The 23,177-nt window shown below is 39.7% G+C and overlaps 1 protein-coding gene across 1 annotated transcript in view; it reads left to right on the top strand.

Annotated features, from left to right (window-relative positions):
- Nucleotides 1–6,775: 6,775 nt before the first annotated feature.
- The window catches only part of cacna1da (calcium channel, voltage-dependent, L type, alpha 1D subunit, a), a 55,303-nt gene continuing 38,901 nt past the window's right edge, over nt 6,776–23,177 (top strand). Inside the window, exons 1-2 of the mRNA XM_062415480.1 lie at nt 6,776–7,077; nt 9,021–9,126. Of these exons, the coding sequence (XP_062271464.1) occupies nt 6,776–7,077; nt 9,021–9,126 (408 nt within the window). The remainder of the gene's footprint in view (nt 7,078–9,020; nt 9,127–23,177) is intronic.

Here is a 23,177-nt window from a genome sequence, read left to right as displayed (position 1 = left end):
CGCTAGGGGATGTGACTGTGTGTGTGGTATCCGTATCCTTGTTTATCTTCCGGTCACAGTAGACAATGGTGACCGAGGTAGAGCGGGTGTGTTTGAGGTTGGAGCTCAGCGATATTGAAGAACAAATGATTTTATTGCAAATGTTGAGGAGCAGGCGACAGAAAAGACATTTGTGGAGGTGGTCTGTAGAAAAAAAATGGAAAAAGCAAACACCGAAGGAACTGACGTTTTGAGCGTACCAATCACAACCCTTGCGGTCCGCGTTGCTGTGACGCGTAGTTAGGATTTTTTGGAGGTGCACGTCAGGCTACGGCGTAGGGGTCCGCTTCGACGCAGAGAGCTCTGCGTAACTACGCCGTCGTTCCGACACAGAAGCATAAATCAAACTTCAGGGTGTGTCCGCGTCGACACAGAGGGCTACACGTAGCTACGCTGTCGAAGTGACGCAGAAGTATAAATCAAGCTAACACGGCATGACCCCCGACCCCCATCACTATATAAGAACTGGAGGCCTGGGTGTGCAGTCTGTTGTCTGCTGGCGGTGTCATGCCATCCCTTCATTGCAAGCTTAGCATTGACATCCTGATGTGCGCTGCTGTCCTATGAGATATTTTAGGTTAACAGAGCAGCACCTCCTGGTAATGGGTGCACAAGTCTTTGTTAATATAAATGCACAGTCCCCCACAGCCCACCCGGTCTTACCCTAGCTGTAGCACCCTGGCAGTTGAGTGGTGCTATTGGGATGCTGCTGTGAAGCCATGTCTCCATAAAAGTCATGAAGGTTTCTGGTTCATTTTCGGTCAGTCAACAACAAGATATATCCATGCCCCGTTGCTCCCGCATCTCTGCTGTGGTAGCCGTGTCTGTGTGGCGGCCCTCTGTGCCTCTCTGTCCGGTCTCACCCTTGCTGCTTCAGGCTGTGTTCCGGACACTACTCCGGTACCTTCGGAGTCACCTGTGGTTGCTACATCCAGCCCCTCCCCGGTGTTTTACAGCAGAGAAGTGAGTAACATTCACGCCGAACTCCATTGAAAAAACTTCCATTTAATATAACTATAATTGGCGATGGGTCGCTCGTTAACCACTTATTTAAGTTATATGTTTAAGTTATATGTCTATATTTACCTACAAAATAGGTACTGAATTATACAGTAGCTATTTCATTCTCGTTGCTTGTCTTACGCCTACAAACAAGGCCTATTGTATTGTCTAAACAGAAAAAGCACAGATGGGGTTGATAACATTACTGATGGCTGTATTCCATTTAGGTGAGCCAGTCCCAGCACTCTTGTATTGTGCATGCTCAGTCATTGATGTGGCTTATTGGGACAATTAATAGAATTTAATCTTCATTAATGTTTTTATTCACATATATGCTTCTCCTGCTTTTAGGGGTCAAAATGTCTGCTGTGGGAAGGATCTGCAGTCTGCCATATACAATTGTCATTTTTACACTTTGTGTTTTGTTAAAATTAAAGTCACTGTGAAATGAAAAATTCCCTTTTAATTCTTTAAGATCACATCACCTGTTATATTGTGCACCTATTTAACATCAATTTTCAATTTTTAGTGGCACAGAGCTAAGATTCATTATGACTCACCCACTTGTCAACGTGACTATCCTGTTTTACTTGGAAATATGGCACAATGCAAAACTTAGATACTCTCGAAATGCTGTTTCATCTGGACTTTATACAAATTAAATATAACGTGTTAATAACTGAGATTTGCAGGTGGTAGGTGTTTTTTATTTATTTATTTTAAAAAATTGTTTACGACACATTTACAAAGCCAGGCTGTTTTTCCTGTTTCGAATGTTTGTGCTAAGTTAAGCTAACCAACAGATCGGATGCTATACAGTATACACATGGCAGTGGTATTGATATTATCTATTTCTCGACAATAAAATTAATAAATATATTTTCCAAAAAGTTGGACTATTCCTTCAAGTAAATATCCCACCCATTATCCTTCAGTGTTGGTGAGGGTCTACTTGTACTGTTTTATTTGCCCACAATTAAAATACATGACAAGTGCCAATTCATGTTGAAGAAATAAATTGCATATTTGTTTTTACAGTGAACAAATATAATCAAACCATTTTCTGACAGGCAACCCACCCAGCCACACACAGACACACACACATACACCCACACCCACACACACACACCCCTCATCCATAGGTGAATAATTCAGGACGATTCTAGAAGAAGCCATTATCCTGGGCAGACAGGTAAGTCGATATGGTGCCTTCTCGCTGAGTTGTTCTCATCCTCTCACAAAACGCTGCCACAGTTCACTCACTCATCAGCCCGACAAGCAGGACGATGAGTGTTTTCTACTCATTGTTGTCAGCTGGAACATACAGGTAGAGCAGAGGCCTCGGCTCAGCTGTTTTACTCTGACAGGTAGGACTTTCACAACATCAGCAATAATAGCTCGGTAGCACTGAACTGTGGTCACCACTAATTGAAGACTTTTTATGACTGGTATTATTTTCACATCCTACTGTGGTTGTGTGTATTGATGTAAGTGTTGACAAGGAATTGCTTTTTGAGTAAAGTTGTTTATTGAAATATCTCAGCTCTTTTTTACACAGCAACTATAAATCCGTTCTGGCTGAACAGTAAGCTGAGAGCCTCAACACCCACGTAACAAGTGAATTAATATGAAATCCAGTGGAGAGTTTCTGAGGGGTCTGCTGTGGGTCAAGGCTATCATTTGGTCATTAGTTTTTCATAAGGGTGGGATTCATGTGTAGCTAGCCAGCTGCATGCATGACAGATGTACAGGTGTTTTGGGATGCATTTTTCAGACTGCCTTTTAACTTTCAAACAAGCATTGTTATGAAGAAGTACTATGTTCACGGTATAGACACAAGAACTTATGTCTTTTACAGTGCAAATCATTGTCACACCACAAAATAAATGACATGCTCTAAGATCTGAAGATGATGAGTTGAACTGACAATTTACTCTTTTAGTGAGAGTTACAGCTCTTAACAATAATGACAGCGGATATATTTTTGTGATATCTTATGGGAAGCATTCTCTAACATTCAGTTAACTTTAATATCTATGTGCGAGATAACATATATGGCTAAAGGGACAGTATTCATTTACATACATCAGGAATCTTCCAGAATCTGCCTGCTTACAAAGGACACTTGTAATGGGAGAGAGATATGTGTGTTTCAACTAGATCATGCAAGGCAGTGTTGACTTACTCTCTTATGACAAACACATACAGTAGAGGAAAAAGGGAAATACATTCAAAGAGGTGAAATTTGAAGGAGGGCAACATGTGAGTGAAAGGGAAATATCACTTACTGTGGCAGGAGACATGAATTTCATCATAGAAGCAAATTAGTCTGGTTAATGACTATGTTGGTTGACTTCTACATCCTCATTAAATCCACTCTATGGACTCAATACACAGAATGGATATTTATAACTAATATAATTCAATACACTGCTGGTAATTCAGCTGCCAGCATGGAGTGGCCAGAGGAATATCCAGTGATTAATCAATAGTAACTCCACATATGTTGAACAACACTATGCTGTCTGGAAAAATTCATAACATAATCTCATATTTTGTTTGATTTATCTAGGAAAATTGTGCATTAATAAGGTAACAGTTCAGGCAATGAAAAGCCATTACTTCAATATCGCATGTGATGACTGTGTGCCATCAAAATAGGCATATAGTGCAGATTTTGTGAAAGACTCCATATATTTAACAAGCCTATAACAAGAGTAGAGGTACTGCTGTCCTGCTGGAGTTCATTTGATCTCTATTACCTAGCATTGTAGCCATTTGGCACCACTTTAGATACCCTTTATAAAAGGTTTAAAACTGATGTCATTATTAGTGGTTAATAAATAGATATTAATAAGTAAGTCTTTGGTTGCCAGGATGTGAAATCTCCCTTTTACAGGTTTGAGTGACACTAATTTCTAGGAAGAAAAAAAAACCTGCAAGTTGTCTGGACAAAAATCTATGAATTAACAACTTAACTGTAGACTAACTTGATGATTAATTGATGATTATAAATGACTTAACATGAATGTGTGAGGAACTGATGGCTTATTAGAAAATTAGAAACCCATGAGCATTTGTTAAAGGATTATCAACATTTGTTACTGCATACCAAACAAAAAAGGATAAACACCTGCCAGTGGCAACCCAAACTTTATGTCTATTAATGACGTATTACTGATCTTTAAGATATTAAATGGTCAATTTATAACACCTTTAAAGGGTAGTACCCAATATTGATAAGCGCCTTAGTCTGCATTTTGATCTTTAGTATCTTTATAGCTTACAAAATCAAAATATTTGTGACCTTGACGTGATTATTAGATGCTGGATATGAGACTTTGTTTGAAAGGTGTCTCATTTTTCTTGGTTAAACTTGGAGCAGGTAACATTTGGGACGTGAGTGAGGTCTTGTGCAGGAGCAGGAGAGTCGGGGGCAGAAGGGGGAGAGCTTGCACTCGTTTCACTGATCACTGGCGCCGTGACGATAAGCAGGCAGCGGACGAGGATGCTCTGTTGTCTGGTGCGCACTCCGGCTCTCCACGATCACCATGGAAGAGCTTAATTAATGCACAGGCTGTATATGTTGTCCCTCCTGCTACCGGAGCCGATGACTTTCACACCGCCATTTGAGAGCGGACCTGCGTTTTGCACCGGACCCGTATTACCGAGCGGACAGTACCGCGGCTGAATTATAAAGTCTTCAGAAAAAAAGGTTTGTGCTCTGCTCCAGTCTGAAGTTAGCCTCTTAGCATAGCTGCATTTTCCTGCATGCAGGCAATGATGGTGCTTGTTCATTTTTGTCAGAGGACAGCAGTTATTAATAGCCAATTTCCTCTCGACGGCTTGTCATGTTGTGTGTGTTTGGAGGAGGAGATTAATCGCCTTGTCACAAACAATACAAATGCATTTTAATAGAGGGGCGTCAGTGTTGATACTAGGCTGACACCTTTTCCACAAACTGAGCTGTGGTCATGTGGACTGTCCACTATATTAGCCCCTGTGTGTACAAGCATCGCTGATTGAGCTTTGTTGTAATAACGTTGCCAGCTGTTTCTGCTGAGCAGCTAGGATCATCTGACGGCTGTGGGTTGCTCAATTTTCACTTTGAGCGCCCGGAGTCAGGCTGTCATTTTACATGTTTTTTTGGGGGAGATTTCACCATCATCCTTACCTTGGTTGTGTCCAAGGAGAAATATGAGGACGCTTGATTGTGGTTTAATTTGTCACGAATCGCTAATAGAAATGTCAGCGTTCACTTTCATCACGGGTGCAGGGTCGACGTTGTCGATGCAGCAGTGAAATTAATATTTTAAAAAAGCGCATTTAATACGCATTGTTCACATACTGTGCATGCACTAGCCTCGGCTACATGAAGGCAGCAGCGAAGCACAAAGGAGATGTGAAGCTGGCAGTCTGAATTCACCACAATATGTGCAGTTTTACATGACAATAACACGCATATGTAATTTTTTCTATACGATATGAGGATGAATTCCTCTTGGAGCATCACTGCAATGTGACCTTTTCTGTTTCTTCCTCTGCGGGGCCTGCTCGCAGTTCAAGGACTTACACAACTGATGTGACCAAGTGATGCCTTAGAGTGGCAGCTCTGAATATACACGCTTAATTTGTGTGTGTGTGTGTGTGTGTGTGTGTGTGTGTGTGTGTGTGTGTGTGTGCGTGCGTGTGCGTGTGTGTGTGTGTGAGAGAGAGAGAGAGAGGGAGAGAGAGAGAGAGAGAGAGAGAGAGAAAGAAAGAAAGAGGGGGGGGGGGTCTGTCATATGCTACTTTTAGGGACACATTTCAGATTTAGGATCAGTTAATTGGGGACAGTGTGTTCAATTGGGGAAAGCTCTGTCTCCAACTGGGAAAACAGCTGACTTTTGGCAGTGGTTAAGATTAGGGTAAGGGTTAGGCATAGACAAGTAGTGGATAAGTCTCGGGAAAATGAATGAATGTAAGTCTATGTAATTTCCTCAAAAGCGAACATGATCTGATGTGTGTGTGTGTGTGTGTGTGTGTGTGTGTGTGTGTGTGTGTGTGTGTGTGTGTGTGTGTATGTGTGTGTGTGTGTGTGTGTGTGTGTGTTTCGGCTTGAACTGTATGCCATCTACCTTCACATATTAACTGAAAGAATATGTTCAGTTTCAGGCACCATCGGATTGTTTACTAAATTTAGACTCAACATCAGAGCCAACCTGCCACATTTCTTGTAGTTTAGCCAGGTCATCATCTTAATCATGTTCTCTACTTGGGGCATATAACGATGAATTATTTGAAAGCCACTATGAACCTTATGTGCCAATATGTATAACCTGTTACACCTTTTCACTTCACTGAACTCACATTACCTTTGTGTCCTTTTGGAGCACCTTTAACTGTGCAGGTCATATTGACTGCACAGCAGATCACAGGGAGAGACATATTTAGATTAAGCTCTGTCTCCCGGCAGAAATATTAGAGTTTAAGATGGATTGTCACCTGTTTGTTGGGCATTAATCAAGCATCAAGTGATATCATTTGCTCTGACAATGTTTTGTAGTGCAAAATGAACTAGTGACAACTCTTCTCACCTTCTCTTTCAGAGGCAAATTATGCCAGCAGCACCAGAGTCGCTTCCCCTGGTGACTTGCCAGCTCATTGGTCAGACTACTCTGCCCTCCTCTAGCTTCCCTGTCTACCCTGGCAGATCCATGCTGCTGGATGCTCCTCACAGAGCCACACCCGCACCATGAGCGCCAACGGGCCCGCCCCAGACCCGGCCCCCGTGGCCCCAGAAGCCCCTCCTGCCTCAGTCCCTGCCCCTGCTCCGGCACCAGCTCCAGCTCCTGCGGCACCACCCGCTCCTCCTGCCCAGCCTGCCCCAACGTCCTCTACCATCCCGGTAGGTGCGTTGGCACAGAAGAAGCGGCAGCAATATGCCAAAAGCAAGAAACAGGGCAGTAACGCCAACAGCAGGCCACCGAGGGCTCTGTTCTGCCTCAACCTCAACAACCCAATACGCAGGGCCTGCATCAGCCTGGTGGAGTGGAAGTATCCTTTATAGTGACTACATGTGCGGTTTGGTGCATGTCTGAGTTTTGAGATAAACTTGTGTGTATTTCTTTGTTGAATCTTAGCTGTAATAATTATTAGAGACTGCCACATCAAATGATTTCATATACTGTTTTTTTAAAGTAACCAGACTCAGTCCACATAAAAGTGATGTAGACAGTTCCCGTCTGTTTTTATTCCACCTCTTTTTCCTGCGTTAAATCTGTTAGTCAGTTGATTTGTAGCTGTATTATATGTGGGCTATAGCATGATGTAAAAAAAGAAAAAAGAAAAGTAAAACCATATGTTGCTGTTGTAATGCTGGGAAGAAAAAATATTCATTTGAGTGAAGTGCAGTCAAAATACTTTCATGTGAGTCTCAGTTGGAAAACATTGTCAAATTGAGTTGTGGATTTCTTCCACTGAACACAAAATGATATCAGTGATGCTGATGTCCTGAATCCTAAAATACTGGTTGGGGTATGTAGAGTGACGCAACACTGGCACAATACTGGCTGTGTGACAGTCTGGTGGGTTTGTCGCTTAAGCAGATGCAGCCATTACAAAAGCCATTAGATGATATAAAAAATAATTAATGAATGAATCACAACAATACATTTCATAATTCACTTTTGTGTGTTTTTCTGTAAAACAAGTCACTGTGGGTTTACTATCAGTTTATAAGGAGTCCCAGCTGGTGCATGTTTGTTTCAAACAGTTGCAATTATAATTTGATGATTAATTATACAAATTAACTGAATTTACAACTTTTGTTTCAATTTCTGCCTTACAATATTTGAATAATGCTATAAACTATCTTTTAATTTCTGTAACTGTGATGTTAATATACGTGAGATAGATGGTTGTTTTCATGAAACAACCCAGTGAGTGTTTTCCTGTTGAAAAGACATTTAAATTGGCTATGGTCACCAGTGAAAAGATTACTTTCAAAAAATGAAAGTCCAACTTTTTGAAGAAACTGTTCCGATACACATTATATTTCACTGGGATTTGCAATATTGGCTTTTAACTGAGAAATTTGGGTTTTTTAGCCAGGCTCCAAAATGATGATAGCCTATTATTTACACATTTTAGAGGATTAAAAATGTTACTGTTATAAATCCTGCTGAAAATTAGTTGTGGGTTTCCACTCCGGGTGTCAAACCCTGCTTTCCCAGACCATAGATGGCTGCACTAAACACTCAACCAAAGCTCAGCTATTTGTTTATGCACAAACAAATAATTAAAAAAATATTTGTACAAAATAGACATTCATAAAAACCCACTATTTATGATTTTCCAAATACTGTTTTCGGATTTGGTTTCACCCATACTATATAGTTCCATATTTCTGAGATTTTATAAGAAACAGTGCATTTGTTGAAATTACGTCTTTGTGTAGACCAGTGCAATATGACTTTGGAGAAGAACCTTCACACTAATAAATATTGTCTCTCTTTCAAGCTACAACTGAACAAATTAACGAATTTGTGTTTTGTGACACGTTGGTATTGTAACTGGATTTTAGTTGGTTGAAAAGATGTTAAAAAGAATACTTATCACCCAGTTTTCAACTAGAAATCAATGTCAATCAGTTGAAGTCCTGGTTCATGCTTACAGGGAATTTCTAGTCTTGAAATTGTTAACAGTTCAATATTCAACTATTTTCAGTATAACTTAAAATATGTTATTTAATCTTTGAGATAGCATTAGTTTCTTAGTTTTCGGAGTTAAACCTGTGGATAAAATCCTGGAAATCTAAGAAAATCTGGATTGAGGAAATAATCACTTTCATAAGAAGAGCTCAGTTCTGTAAATAAAGAATGACATCAAACTAATGTAACTATTACAGAAGATTTGGCAAGCCATTTTTAATATTATTATTTCCTCATGCTTTGTTATGCCATTAAATCCTCTGCATTTTCCTTAACTTCTCCTTTCAGGCCATTTGATATCTTTATATTAATTGCTATTTTTGCCAACTGTATGGCCTTAGCTGTCTATGTCCCCTTCCCTGAAGATGATTCCAACTCCATAAACCATGACCTGGTGAGTAGTCTTGTATATGTAATTATAATCCATTTATACACTGTATACCTGTTGTATCAATGCTGGTTACTTGGACTTATACACAGTAGTTGCAATCTAAGATGGGCTTTTATTTCTGGTTTGAACTAATGAATGGGGAATGGATAAATTCATTGTTAAGACTGTGAAAGTGCTCTCTCTGTGCATTATACATAATGTTACTCCATAATCTTGTTTTGGTTGATAAAGTTTGATTGTATCACCTTTTTCAGATGTAGATATAGTCATAGGTGTCTCAGTGGTTACACAATGCATGCAGGCTCTGTCTTCAGTATATTGCTTTATCATGCAGATTTGAGGTATCTGCTGTGCCCACACAGAGGAACAGGTTGACAACTATCCTCATTGGTGCTTTATCATGCCATAGTTTTTCTGTACAGAGGTTTTATACTGCTTTCTATTTTTAGAATTTCTCGTCACTGCACCACTCCGTGCACCTTGTGCATTTATGTCTGTGTGATGAATTATGGGTGATGTAGTGTTGTAAGCATTGTTCCACAGCTGAGGATGAGTGCACTCTCTCCACAGCCAGACAAACACGCAAGAGTGTGGTCCTTACATGAGCAGAATTTAACTGAAGTGTTCAATGATTCATGAGCAGCTTATATAGTGCGTCTGCAGACATTTGAATGTTCTTGAAAGCTTTGTCTGAGAGCAGGAACATGTTAGACAAAGTTTACCAGTTTGCTTTAAAAGAACAGAGGGAATGTTCTTCTGTCTGTTATGCAGCTGAAGCCGCTGTGCAAGGGAAGCTACAGCTTTGGTCTACTTTAAAGAAGTAAGGTGTACTGCTTCCCTGTTTGACCTCCTGGAGGGTGACCTCAGGGTGTTTGTTTACACAGCAGTGTTGCATCAGAGGAAAGTGGGCCATCTGAGACATTACAGTGTTTCATACAGTATTACCTACAGTATGTTGTCAGGTTTAGTTTGGGAGTGAAGTTAGAAAGACGTGGGTTGTCCTAACAGTCTCAGTGTAGGTGACACTACAGTGGATTTAACTTGGTGACGGCTGGAAGGACATGTTCACATGTGCATATGAAATATAGAATGGGAATTTGGCAACAATGATGCTGTTTTGACTCTGAAACAAAAAAGGGAATTTAGGAGCATCCTGATTGAGTTGATATAAAATATTTGACTCTGTTTTTGGTTCAGTGTAAAGTTTTTTATGTGACAAGGTCTTGTGAACTACTAAATGTTTGTTGTACTACAGAGCATAGATGTGAGCTTTATATGAGTGTTCAGAGTAGCTTTTTGCAGCTGAATGGCAGCTCCATAGTATTTTAGATGACTTGAGCTAAACAGCTCTCAGTGATAGACGCTGCTCACTAATGTGTGGCCAGCTTCAGACTTATAATGGACTCTACATACAGGTTTGACAAGTGCTTATTTATTTTCCGTAACTTTTTGCTTAGTCTCTGAACCTCAGGTCTTTTTTTTTTTTTTTTAACAGATTTGCATCCCAAACATAATGGAGCCAAACTGCCTGTGTTAATACATTCAGAGCGTTGTGAGAATTTACGTTCATATGTTTAGTTTCACCTTCTCATTCGTTCAGATTACATCCAAGGGTGTCTTGGCAGAGAGGAAGGTCTGGGAGCATTTTAATATTGACTCTAGTAATGCCCAAATGGCATCAAACTCAATAAATTGCTTGTGAGGGAGGAAGCTACATTCCAGTGCACACTTGATAATAGTCTACATCTCATCACAGCCTTCATAATACAAACCAAAGAGCTGTAGGTGTAAGTGTAATGTGATGGATAGTTTCACAGGCTTTAAAAATGCCTTCATAGTGTCTGTTGTCTGAACTTGTCGGGAATGTCAGATTAAATGTATGTATGCACCCAGTAAGAACTAATAAGAAAAGCCTCATTTTTGGGATTTTTTCCAAGACTGAACAGCATCATTAATGCGACTTTCTTGCCTCTTAAGCAAAATAGCTAAAGATCTCTTCAAAACATTTTTTAAGACACATGATGGCTTTGAGTAATAATTTTTTGTGTGATATGTGTTTTCTTTGTGTTTTTTTTTTACAAATTATATCATTCATCTAGGTATACATTTTTACAGGCATCTCCTTGTTCTCCCTCATTGAAAAATCTATAATCTATGAATATGCAATTATTTTTCTTGGCAAAACTTTAATCGTTGGATACAATATGAGTTCTCCAGTGAAAAGTCCATTCTCAGTGTGTACTAGAGACTTCAAGTTTTCACATCACACTTATAAGTTGCATATTGGACCAGGGTGGAAGGAGCTATTTTGGGCGCCCCTGGTTCCAGATGTAAAAATCCCATTCATTTTTCACATAGACAACTTCACGTGACTCACAGTTTGACTCACAGTTTGACTCACAGTTTGACTCACTTCTACGGCTTGGATTGGCATGAAGCTCTCCCGGTTTAATCATCACAAAAACATAAACAACTGTGTTAAAAAAATCTGGTTCGGTGATAAAAAAAAACAAAGGCTGTGTGCTGTGGCAAGAAACAGCCAATCGTGGAGTTAAAAATTTGGTCACGTGTGTCACTAATGGCAGGCGAAAGCTAAAGATTATAGTGTTGAGAAAACTGGCTTTACAATGTGCAGTGTGAATTTGTTCATTTGTGCCTATGACTGGCTTCTTCTCCACAGCAACAGCTCAGGGGTTTTGAAGTATTATTAGCTGTCTGCTATATCAAAATCCCTGTCAAAACATGATTCACAGAAGCAAAGTTGAAATCGTTGAACTTGGTGGATTTTACATTATCCAGGAAAGTCCTGTGTTTCTATTTTCATACTGAGGATATTGTTTAAAGTAAAACCAGAAATGGGACTACAGAGAACACTTGTGGAAGCAGCATCCCCTCTAACTTTGCAACTGTGTTTGCACCTAAACTGTTTATGTCACAAATTATGACCGTTCGTCCATGTGTTACACTGATTTTTAAGGAGAGAACATAGAAAAACATTGCTCCTTCAGCAGATGAATGTGAAAACACCCTTCTAGTGTAAAACTGCACATACTGTACATCATTTTGCTCAGTGAAGCTCAAACATTCAAGTAAAGTAAAAAGCAAAATATATTTTTGAGTGGAGGTGGACTTAAACCAGTGATGAGAGAGACATGCTGATGATTAGATATAAAATATAATTTATATAGTGACCTTTCAGTAATCTGTAAAGTCAGGACAAAGCCTAAGTTCCCTAAAATGTATAACTGCCTCCTATTAAATGGAGTCTTCTTTTATCGCACTATAAATGCGGTTATGTCTGTTGCTACAGTAAGCTTTACATTGCTTGCACAGGACTTCAGGTTTAATTCTGCGGTGTCAACATTAAAGCAGATACCAGGGAAAATAATGCAATCTTTCCCTTTTCAGCAGAGGTTGAACAATAGAATATTTTGTAGGGCAGGTGTGCCAGCTTGGCCCTAGTTGTTCTACCTCATGCTGTAGTCACAGGAGGAGCGCTAGAGAGAGAAATGCTGAGCTAGTTTTGCTATAGCGGCCAGCAGGTAAGGCTGCAGTGAGGATTGCCATTTCACACTGCTCTGCTCTGCAGCCTCACAGGTGGACTGAGGACTGCTATGAAACCTGAGGTGGAGTGCTGAGTGGCCTGATGTGTAAAGCAAGGATCAAATTATACTGCAAGGCTGCTAAACCATGTAGGTTTTTACTCATTGATACATTCAAATGTGGTATAAATTTCAACACACAGCAATTTAGCATATCATCAATTAACTTACACATATATTGTGGAAGGGAAATAGCTGGATGAAATTTGACCTTGATTACTCAAAATGTTAAAGGCAGAATGAAGAGGATTTTCCTAAAAAAACTAAAACAATATACAGACTCAAACAAAAATAATCCCTCTCATTTTTGATCCACTAGAAGTGTATGGCAGTGACTGTATCTGCAGAGACCCTGCCATCCACTTCTATTTTTTGTTATTTGGCTGCATTCAAGATGTTTCTGGGCGTCAAACTTTGGGCAGTGGGTGTGTTGCCCACAGCCAGTAACAGGGTGTGAGGGTGGTACTCTAAACAAATGTGGTGACATAGCGCTGCACTGCAGCTTAGCGCTTCTGGTGTCGTTGAGCTGGGGAGGAGGGGCCAACTTTAAATGTTGTGTTTACTAACTGCAGCCGACAAATCCTACTCATTCTGCCTTTAACTCCTGAAAGGTAAAAATCTGTTCATTTACGTGTACTACTGTGTTTACACAGTGCCTGCAGAGCTGCTGGGAGTTAGAACAGTGCAATGCTGCAAAGTCATAAAGGCCTTAATAGGATGAGTTTGCTAGTGAGGCTTGGTTAAATGCAGCAGCTCATTATAAATAGAAAGCAATTTCCTCCTCAGGCAGAACACAGGGCAAAAGATCATGGTCCTGCTACCACCAGGAGGCACAAGTGAGTAACAGGCTGTAATGGTTCCACACATGTATACATGGAAGTGTGCAATGAGACAACAAACCCCGTCAGGAACTCATTTCTTCAATCCTCTTTTGCTTGGCCCTCTCCTTTATTGCTCTCTTTGTTTAGTCATTTCACTGTAATAGTAAGAAGTGAACACACTACCCATCCTGCATGTGACTGTGTCTCCTCTGCACCCACCTTGTCCAGGGGACAGACAAATAGTCTGCAACCCTCCTGCCTTTGCTTTAAGGTCATTTCTGACTTATCTATCTGAGACTCAACACCCCAGGCAGCTCCTGCTGAAGGTAGCTGGGCAAAACAATGACCTTTTCATGGTGAATATGATTCATACAGCTCATCCTTCATAAGGCAACATGTAGCGAATCGCGTCTGGTATCATGTAGTGTTTGCCCGTATCACTGTTATTGCATAACTCTGGAGCCGCAGAGCTTTTTATTTTATTGGGGACAAAAGGACACAAACATGTAAAGACTGAAATATCTGCAAACAAAACCAATATAGAAGTCATTTGGATGCCAGCAAAAAGAAGCAAACTCGCAGTTTGACTCACAGTCAAACTCAGGGTTTTACTTTTGGAGACTGTTACAATTGAGGATGTTAGTATTTTTAAAAAAATCTAATTTTCTTGAATTTAATGTCGACACACTAAGAAAAAATATGCATAAAGAGGGGAAAGGGGTGTGAGATGACAACTGTCCTCCTTGTTTAACATTAACCAAGATTAAATAAGCAAAGCTTGCCTACAGTAATGACAGTCACATGCGCGTCATCTCCCAGTAATGTAATGTAATGTTACTGTGTTTAAAACTATTACACGCAAGCAGACAGCACAGATCATTTGGAAACATCCTTATCAAGATAACAGACTTTGTAGAAATATGTTTACTTTTAATTTAATCAAGTTACATTTTGCAAATATTTTGTTCTGACTATTAATCAAGTCAGTCCTATTAATCAATCAAAGTTCTACATGGACGTTATCTTGACTAAGATAACTCACAAAAAGGACAAACTATTACCCTCAAAAGTCATGTGCCATATATTTGTCTTGCCATAACAACCGTCATAGTGCACTGTGAAAGTTATTCTTGCGTAAACGACACATTTAAAAATCATAATGTATAAAATTGGGCTTATTTTTGATCACATATTACTGTTTCTCAACTTTACTGGCCATATAGTTCATCATCAACACCAACTGCAGGACAACAGACGGTAGACGTTCCTGCCACAGGTTCAAATACTCAGCAGATTAACTAATCACACAGATCAATCATCAGTGTCACCTAAAGCTTACGTTGACAGTCCATTCAGACATGCACAATTTAACTCGATTTAAGACTTCAGTTAACCCGCTGCACAACAGCATGCAACAGCACAAGATGCATTTGCATGCAACCCTGTTCTTGGCGTGAAATGCGCATACTGTGTACCACAAAATGAGCAACAGCAAACAAAGGAGAAGTCACTTCTGATGTAAATACATACCAACAACCATCGTAGTGCCATACTTGTGACTTGCGGCGAATGCCTGTTGACTGATCACAGTTACCAAGTGCCTCAGTGTGACAACCAGCCACTGAGAGGCATCCACCAGATTGCTTTGGTTCTTGTCATGGATAATCAGACATGATACAGTGAAGTTTTTTCTGTTTTGGGAGCTTACATCTGGTAATATTTTTAATGCCTCACCAGGAACAAAGTAAGAAAATAAATCCTCCATCTTGCTTCAGCCTATTTTAAGGATGCAGGTGCCATCATCTTTCAAACATAAGCTTTTAACTTGAGGAATCTGTAAATGAACATACTCCACTACATAGTAATTTTTACTAGAACCATTCTGTCTAGGTTTGCGGTCTGCTTGGTAGTAGTTTTCCCTTTGGCGATGAGTTATTAACAATCCACGGTAGTATGCAGCTCAAGGAAGCTTGTTGATGTGCATGTACATGAACAATGTAAAACAAAAATATATGATCAAACAACTATTAGGTTTTTATGAATTATTTACAGACAAAGCTTTAAGGATAAAAAGCAGAACAAGGCAGCGCTTATATAATTCTAGTGTAGGAGATAGAAACGAAGTAGGTTTTCAGTCTCATTGGTGTTTTTCTCTTTGATCGGGGGAAGAATTCCACAGCAGTGAAGCGTGGTAAAAAAAAACAAAAAAACACTCTTGCTTATGTCTCTTTAGAATAATGGGACAGCCTTAAAGTGGGTTAAATGAACTGTGTCAGCTTTACAGTTACTCATAGACAAACCAAGACCATTAAAACAGTAAAACACAAATTATGTGTATCATCAACTGTACTGCCTCACTGTCAATTTACTAAACCAAACCTGACTGGATGATTTAAAAATTTTGGGCCAAAATGCACAATTAACATTCTCATAATCATCCTTACTTTCTTTTTCTGTAACTGTTCTGTTATTCTTATTCTGTTCTGTGTACGTAGGTTGAGTTGATAACATATATTTTCATATGAGGAGTGCTGCTGAGGTTCTTGTGTCAGTGTTTTGGCTGTGCACTGCATTATAGAAGAGTGTACATAAGAATGTGTACATGCGTGTGACGGATGAAGCGGTTGGCTGCATGTGTGTAATGGCTGGCATGAGCAGCAAATGTCTGGACTGTGGGCTCCAATAGAGATAATGGTAGAAGTATGTGTTTAGTCACTTAATTTAACTGCTCATTTGTGGCTCACAATAGCACTGTTCCTGCTTGTTATCTTGTGTGTGTGTGTGTGTGTGTGTGTGTGTGTGTGTGTGTGTGTGTGTGTGTGTGTGTGTGAGAGAGAGAGAGGGAAAGCAAGAGCAAGCGAGAAAAAGAGAGTCAGAGCTGTGCTGGTTTTGTGTGTATACTGTGTGAAAGTGCAGCCATGATAATGTACAACAGCAGAGCATGTGCATACTGTAGAGTGTGAGTCAAACAGGCCTTCTTAAAGGGGAACAATCTTTTTTTCCACTAGGTTCAGTATGTTACATGTATGATTTCTTATGTATAATATGCGAGAAAAACACGACAGTGTGACAGCAAAATATTTAATAATTCCCATGCTTCCCTGTTGTATAATTTTGTTATGCTTCCCTGTTTTGTTTTATTGATACCCTCAATATATCTGCAATTTGGCGTCAGTGTAAACAAGAAATAATTCTCATGTCTTGTAACATTACTTTTTAAATGAATGGTACACCTATGATGAAAATCTTCCTGCAGGTCCATGAACAGACACGTGTGCTCTCCATTGTCTGATGTTTTATTGCCTTTGGTTTTTACAGATTGGTTAGGTTATATCATGTCATGAAAACATATACTGGAACCATTACCTGTCTTTCTTAGTTGTCTACTCAGTAGCGTATGCTTAACATTCTTAACATTTGGGTCAGACCCTAAATAATCCAAGTAATGGCAAACCGCTGATGAGTGAGAGCACTTGTCAACTATGTCATCACCTTAACTTGAACGTGCACTTGTTGTTTGACGTCTCCTCACTCTCTGAATTGGCCATCACACTCTTTCATTATGACTTCCTGTTCTCATCTATTCTAGTTTGGATTGTTTATCCTGGAAGGGTGTGAACTTCTTTTTCAAATACACACACACACACACGCACACTCACACGCACACACACACACACAAACACACACACACACACACACACACACACACACACACACACACACACACACACACACACACACACACACACACACACACACACACACACCATTCACTGCTTTAAGAAGATTAAAACCAAGCAGTTTATTTGGATTTTATAAGGTTCCACCAATTCCGCAGTGTATGGACTTCATTTTATTTTCTTTCTGAGGAAAAGTTTTACTGTACTTGTCTCTCTCTGCTTGTGTTTCCAGTCTTGCTGCACTTTTGACGATCACATGAAGGCAAAACATTAAAAACATTTTACTTGACTGCCTTTACCAAATACTGCTTAATGACAGTAATGGATAACAATAATTGGTAAATAATCCTTAGATCAACATCTATGATGGATATACATATCTATGTGTGTGTTTGCATATCTGGGCTTGTGTGTGTGAGGGAGACTGAACTCGACAGAGGGAGAGAGATGAATTTAACATGCGAGCCGTGATAACTTAAGTTGACACCAAATCACAAACAGAGACAGAGCGGTGGAGAGAGAAAGACACCTGAAAATGTTAGTTTCCTTGATAGTTCGTGCCAATATTGCAGTCATTTCATATCAGTACAGACGTGTTGTGCATGGATTCAGTAAGGTAATACTTTTTTGTCCAAATATTTGACTGACTGAGCCAAAAACTACAAAAGAGAATTTTCAATAAAACTACAGCACAAAGCTGATTGGTTGACATACCGGTTGGAGCCAAAGTCTGGCTTTTGGGATTTTACTTTAATTTCCTGATATCAGCTGCTGTGTGCCATATGTACTTCCTTGCATGGACACACAAATGCAGGCTGGAATGTGTGTTCTTATTGTAACTGATCACTAAAAGTCAGCGGTACATTTAAAAAATAATGTAACAAGAAGAAACGTACATACTCACCGTGATTGAGCGGTCTACTCAGGAAAAAACATAGTAGGAAGAGGAGAGGGGATCATACGTTTTTTCATTGGTAATGTGTACGTGTCGACATTTTGAAAGAGCGAGGTTCTGTGGGCTTGGCTGAAATGAAAATACACAAGATTGCTTTATTCCATGTGTTGCAGTGTTAAGGTAGCAGATTCAGCATTTGCCTCTTTCTCAGTTAGATGCATACTGTATGACTTTTGCCAAACTCTCTGCTCCCACTGCGGCAGTGCTTCGCAAACTGACAAAATGACTACATCTCAATTCAATGACATTGCTGTTCAACTGTGTGTCAATCATGTAATTTTAGGGCAGAAGCAAGTAATACATCCCCAACCTTATGCAACAAATATTCAATGTGATGTTGTTTTTTTTCTTCATTTTGAAGTGTGGGGGTATACTAAAGATGACCTGCACTTGTAGAGTTTTCCTTGGCAGATTGACATCCACATCCTTACACAACTCCTGCCCGCCCCCACAGTTCCTCACACACACACACACACACACACACTTGTATGTATACAGTTTATGTGTACACATGAAAAACATGGGCGATAAAGAGTATTACATAAGAGCAGATGTTCAGTGCATTATGTTGTATTTTGTAGAGTAGTTGATGGATTCCATTTATGGAGTAGAGAAACATTTTGTCACTTCTATTATTGTTTTATATAAATCTCATTTGAAAAATAATATCAATTTAAAGAGAATGAATGAAGAGAGAGGAATTTCTGCTAAAACATTCTACTCCTGCCTGAGAAATAACAGGTCATGATACAAAGGTACGTAAGATCAAGGATCAACTGGTGTTGTAAAAGGTCTTAATAGTGTAAACAATGTACAAGATAAACACAAACACCATGCTTAACACCCCCCCCCCCCCCCCCCCCCCCCCCCCGGCTTGGCGGGATGGCACTGACTGATCTGTACAGACAGGGGAAGGAAAGAGAGTTAGCGAGCGATGGAAGGGAGCATGGGGGAGGGAGATTTAGCAGGAGAGTGATGTCGGAAGTCCTATAGAATATATGTCTGCTCGTTGTATGCACAATCAGATCCAGAAAGACATCACAACGTTTCTGTGGCGCTCAGGAGATATCTGCTCTCAAACTGTCCCACAGCCTGATAACTGCAGAGCACATTGATTGGTTTAGATTCATGCATTGGCTGCTGTGTTTTGAGATTATATACATTCAGTGTGTGTGTACTGTCTACTGTGCTACATATGGCGTGCTTTGACATTGGTATTATTGCTTGCAGTTTGTTGTGTTTGCTCTTCTTGTAAGCGTTCTGGTCACACACAGACATCAAACATGCATGATGTCACTCTGACTCATGTGGGTGCAGGCTCGCTGCCACACGCTCAGATGTGGCTTTTCATGCACGCATATGTAGTGACACTCAGGTGGTCATGTAATCAAAAATACATGAAATAACTAGCACAATGTTGTTGTTGAGAACGTATAAACACACAGTACTGTATATACTGTTTACATTATGGCATCTAGCAGTTGATTTTAGCAATCCTAAACAGCTTTTTCCTCAAAACTGGAGGAGAAATTTTATATTTAAATTTTATATCATTTCAAAGGTTAATCTTTTAATGGGGTTTATGTCTGAATGTTGTCTCTGAAAACAGGTTAGCATGTTACCTAGCAACATTTAAGGCATGCAGTGATCAACAGGAGAAATTTTTTTTCCCAATATACAGTGCTCCCATCCTAATAAATGTTGACAATTAAAATGCAGTAAATAAATAAATACCCACATGCAAACTTCAAGTTCAGTGTGGTGAAAAGGAGCTGGTGTGGTCGGTCACATGAACAATGACTAGATGTTCCTGGTCATTTTTCACTGTCTGATATTTTATGGACTAAATCAGCCATTATGAAACTGATTTTGTGGTGTAACTGTTTGACATCACAGATGAGGTAATGGGATATGATTGGTTTTGCAGTTATGGAAGCAATAGTAAATATTTAAGCATAGTGTCATGGTGAATTGTTTTTATAGATCATGGAGGGGCTGTGACCAGTTCTGATACTGTGATCTTTCTTTAGCATCAATGTCAGTCAGCTGTCTTTATTTAGACAATAAATGATAATGTATGAACAATGGTGCTCTGATTGAAAGACAAGTTGTTTCATTGTCTTTTTATGTGTCCATTTTCACTCTTAATAAGTATGCACTCAATTAAATTAGCTGTTTTCTATGTGTAATTTGGGGTAAGAGGCACTGCATCGCTTGAGTGCTGCATTTAGGCCCGTCTGAATAGTTAATAGGTTTATATTACCACTGTTCACCTTAAGGTTCAGTGGTAACCAAATCTGTTCTGTATGCAAAACCTACACAAATTTGGTTGCAATAGCAATTAGCTCATAACTCTCCAGAGTTATGTAGAAGCATGCACGGTTCAGCCAGTTTGCATCCTTTGTGATATGGTCAACTAAGCTCTGTCAGTGTGTGAGTCGTGCAAGTAGACATGAACACTCACCCTGGGGCACAGGAGAGTCTGTTCGGCTGTGGGGGTTGAGGAGAAATATATATGCAATGTGGTATCTCCTGCATGAGATTATTATGTAGCTATTGTTAGTGTGCATTTAAGGATAAAAACATGTGCATATGTGTGAGTGTTTGTGCCTGATACTGTATATCATATACAGATATAGACCACAGAAAATTGCAACAAATGAAGTGAAAACATTAACTGCTGATAATATGCATATACTGTAGGAGAAAAGGGAACAAACTACAGTAAGTCTCTTTACAGCACAAATAAACTAAGATGAGTCAGAGATATTTATGGTCATCCCCAAAGGCCTCTTTCCTTTCCTCACTCTCTCTCCCTCTCTCCCTCTTTCTATTTCTGCTCACAGTCCGACGTGCTGATGAATGAATAAATTGCTGGTTAATTGAGAGGAAATGGTTATCATTTGCTATTATATTTAACATGCTTTCATGAACCAGGAAGTGGCAATTTGCATACATTTACTGTAGCCTACAAAAGCTAAAACAGTTCATCAACTTATTACATGCCAGTTTCAGTGTCTTTTCAATTATTGCTCAATTACATCTGTAAACCACACATGAAGAAGGAAATATTATGTTCTGTTTCTTAAATTTATACAGAACATTCATTCATATCTTTACATTTAATTTACTGGTCTTATTTAGGCATAAAAAAATGGAATAATTAGTGTTTACTGTTGGCACTTTTGGTCTGTGAATGCCTCTAAAATTGTTCGCTTGTCCCTTTGTCACTTTCCTTGCATTCTTGTATGAATCGCTCTATTCTCTGTGCTCCCTGCGGCCTGAGAGCGCTCTGTCATAGAGGCAGCAGCCGTAAGCTTAACTCAACCTTTACTTCAGTAACAAAGAGGCCCATGTCTCTTATTCTGGGCTAAGTGCTTCTCACAATCTGCAGTAAACTGTTGGGAAAACGAGCCCCGCAGCCCACAGTGCTCTTGCATTTATGGTGTCCGCAGAGAACATGGAGCAGGGGATTAAGGACTACCTCAGGCGGAAGAGGTTATTATGTGTACAATATGCATATAACAATATGTGTGAGTGTGTGGTGTTCAGTATTTATCTGCATTTTGGTTTATAAGAGTGCAGTGGTCTTCTAATGTTTAAAGTTAAATGCCTGTCGGCTTCTGGCTGTGAAAGAGACATTTCCACTGACTTGTAGTTGTACTGACTGGCAGATATTACAGTATGAATACCAGCCCATCTGCAGAGATTACCTGCCTAATGCATAAAGGATGAACAGGGACTCTCTCTGGTTTCATATCTCCAGGGAGGTCCCACTACTGTCCTAAACAGCTGAGTCACCCTGTGGTGTGCCCACCTCCAGGATCTCATACATCTCACTGCGCTAACATGCACATACCACCTTTATCTACCTATGTGTGCCTCTGTTGTCAGCTTCTCTCCCAGTCGACCTCAACCTGATGGCTTAATGTTCCTGTGTCCTCTCCTGTGTCTTTGAAACAACCTGAGAAAGACGCAGTGCTGAGTTGCATCACAGGTTCTGGTCTCCTCATACCCTCTAAAGACAGCCATTTTATTAAAAAGTGTGTTTGTCCCTTTTTTAACCTCTGCTGTACTCAGATGCTCTCATACTTTGCTGAAGGAGAGATCTCCGATTGGCTGTGCAGCTCTAGTGAATCAAAGTTTTCACCATTTTGTTATTTTCTCCTTATCTTTGCCTTTCGCCTCTTTGCATTCTCTTTGCATTTTCTGCATTTCCTTCATCCAGAATCAAAAGAAAATGAAGTGGGCAAAGCCAACCATTTTCATATCATATTCTTATATTGCAAGCATAGAAAAACACATAAATTTGATTATTTTCTTAGTGTTGGTGTGTTGGTTTTGGATTCAGACTACTGACTAGTTATTTCCTCTAGCATGATGCATGATTCAAGACACATGTCTGTGATCAGCTGGCTCCCCACTGCACTGTCTGTGGTGTGTTCAAGTGTAAATGTTAGTGTAAAAGAAGACATCAGCTGGCTTTTGTTGACTACAGTCCTTTGAGGCTGGTTTGGTATGTCAGTGTTGTACACTTATAATACATTTTTTTATAACAATGGATCATATCACTTACTTATACTTGAATGCGAAAGGTGTTGCACATAGTGATGAACACTCAAATAGCAGACAGAAAAAGATAGCAACTAGCTGGTGAACATAGTGGAGCATTTAGTAGCCAAGAACAGGTGAACACAACAGGTGAACACAAACATGACTTCAAATGAATGCTAATGTTGCTCCACATCTGCTGGATGTCTAAAAAGGCTGATTGCTAACTCTGTTGCTGTATCATCTTTAGAGATAATAATGTTGTGTTAACATCCTCTTTCCCCAGGCGATCAAAAATGTGTTAATGCGTGTTGAAAACATAAAGACAAACAGCCTCTGGTCTCACTACTGAATACAGTACTAAATAAAAACCATGCTTTTCTTACTGTCTTACCTCAATTAAAAACTTAAAATAACCCTGTGCACCTATAGTCAAGGTTTCTCA

Source organism: Scomber scombrus, chromosome 3 (assembly GCF_963691925.1).
Source record: "Scomber scombrus chromosome 3, fScoSco1.1, whole genome shotgun sequence".
Taxonomy (NCBI): domain Eukaryota; kingdom Metazoa; phylum Chordata; class Actinopteri; order Scombriformes; family Scombridae; genus Scomber; species Scomber scombrus.
This window is presented reverse-complemented; position numbering and strand designations above follow the sequence as displayed.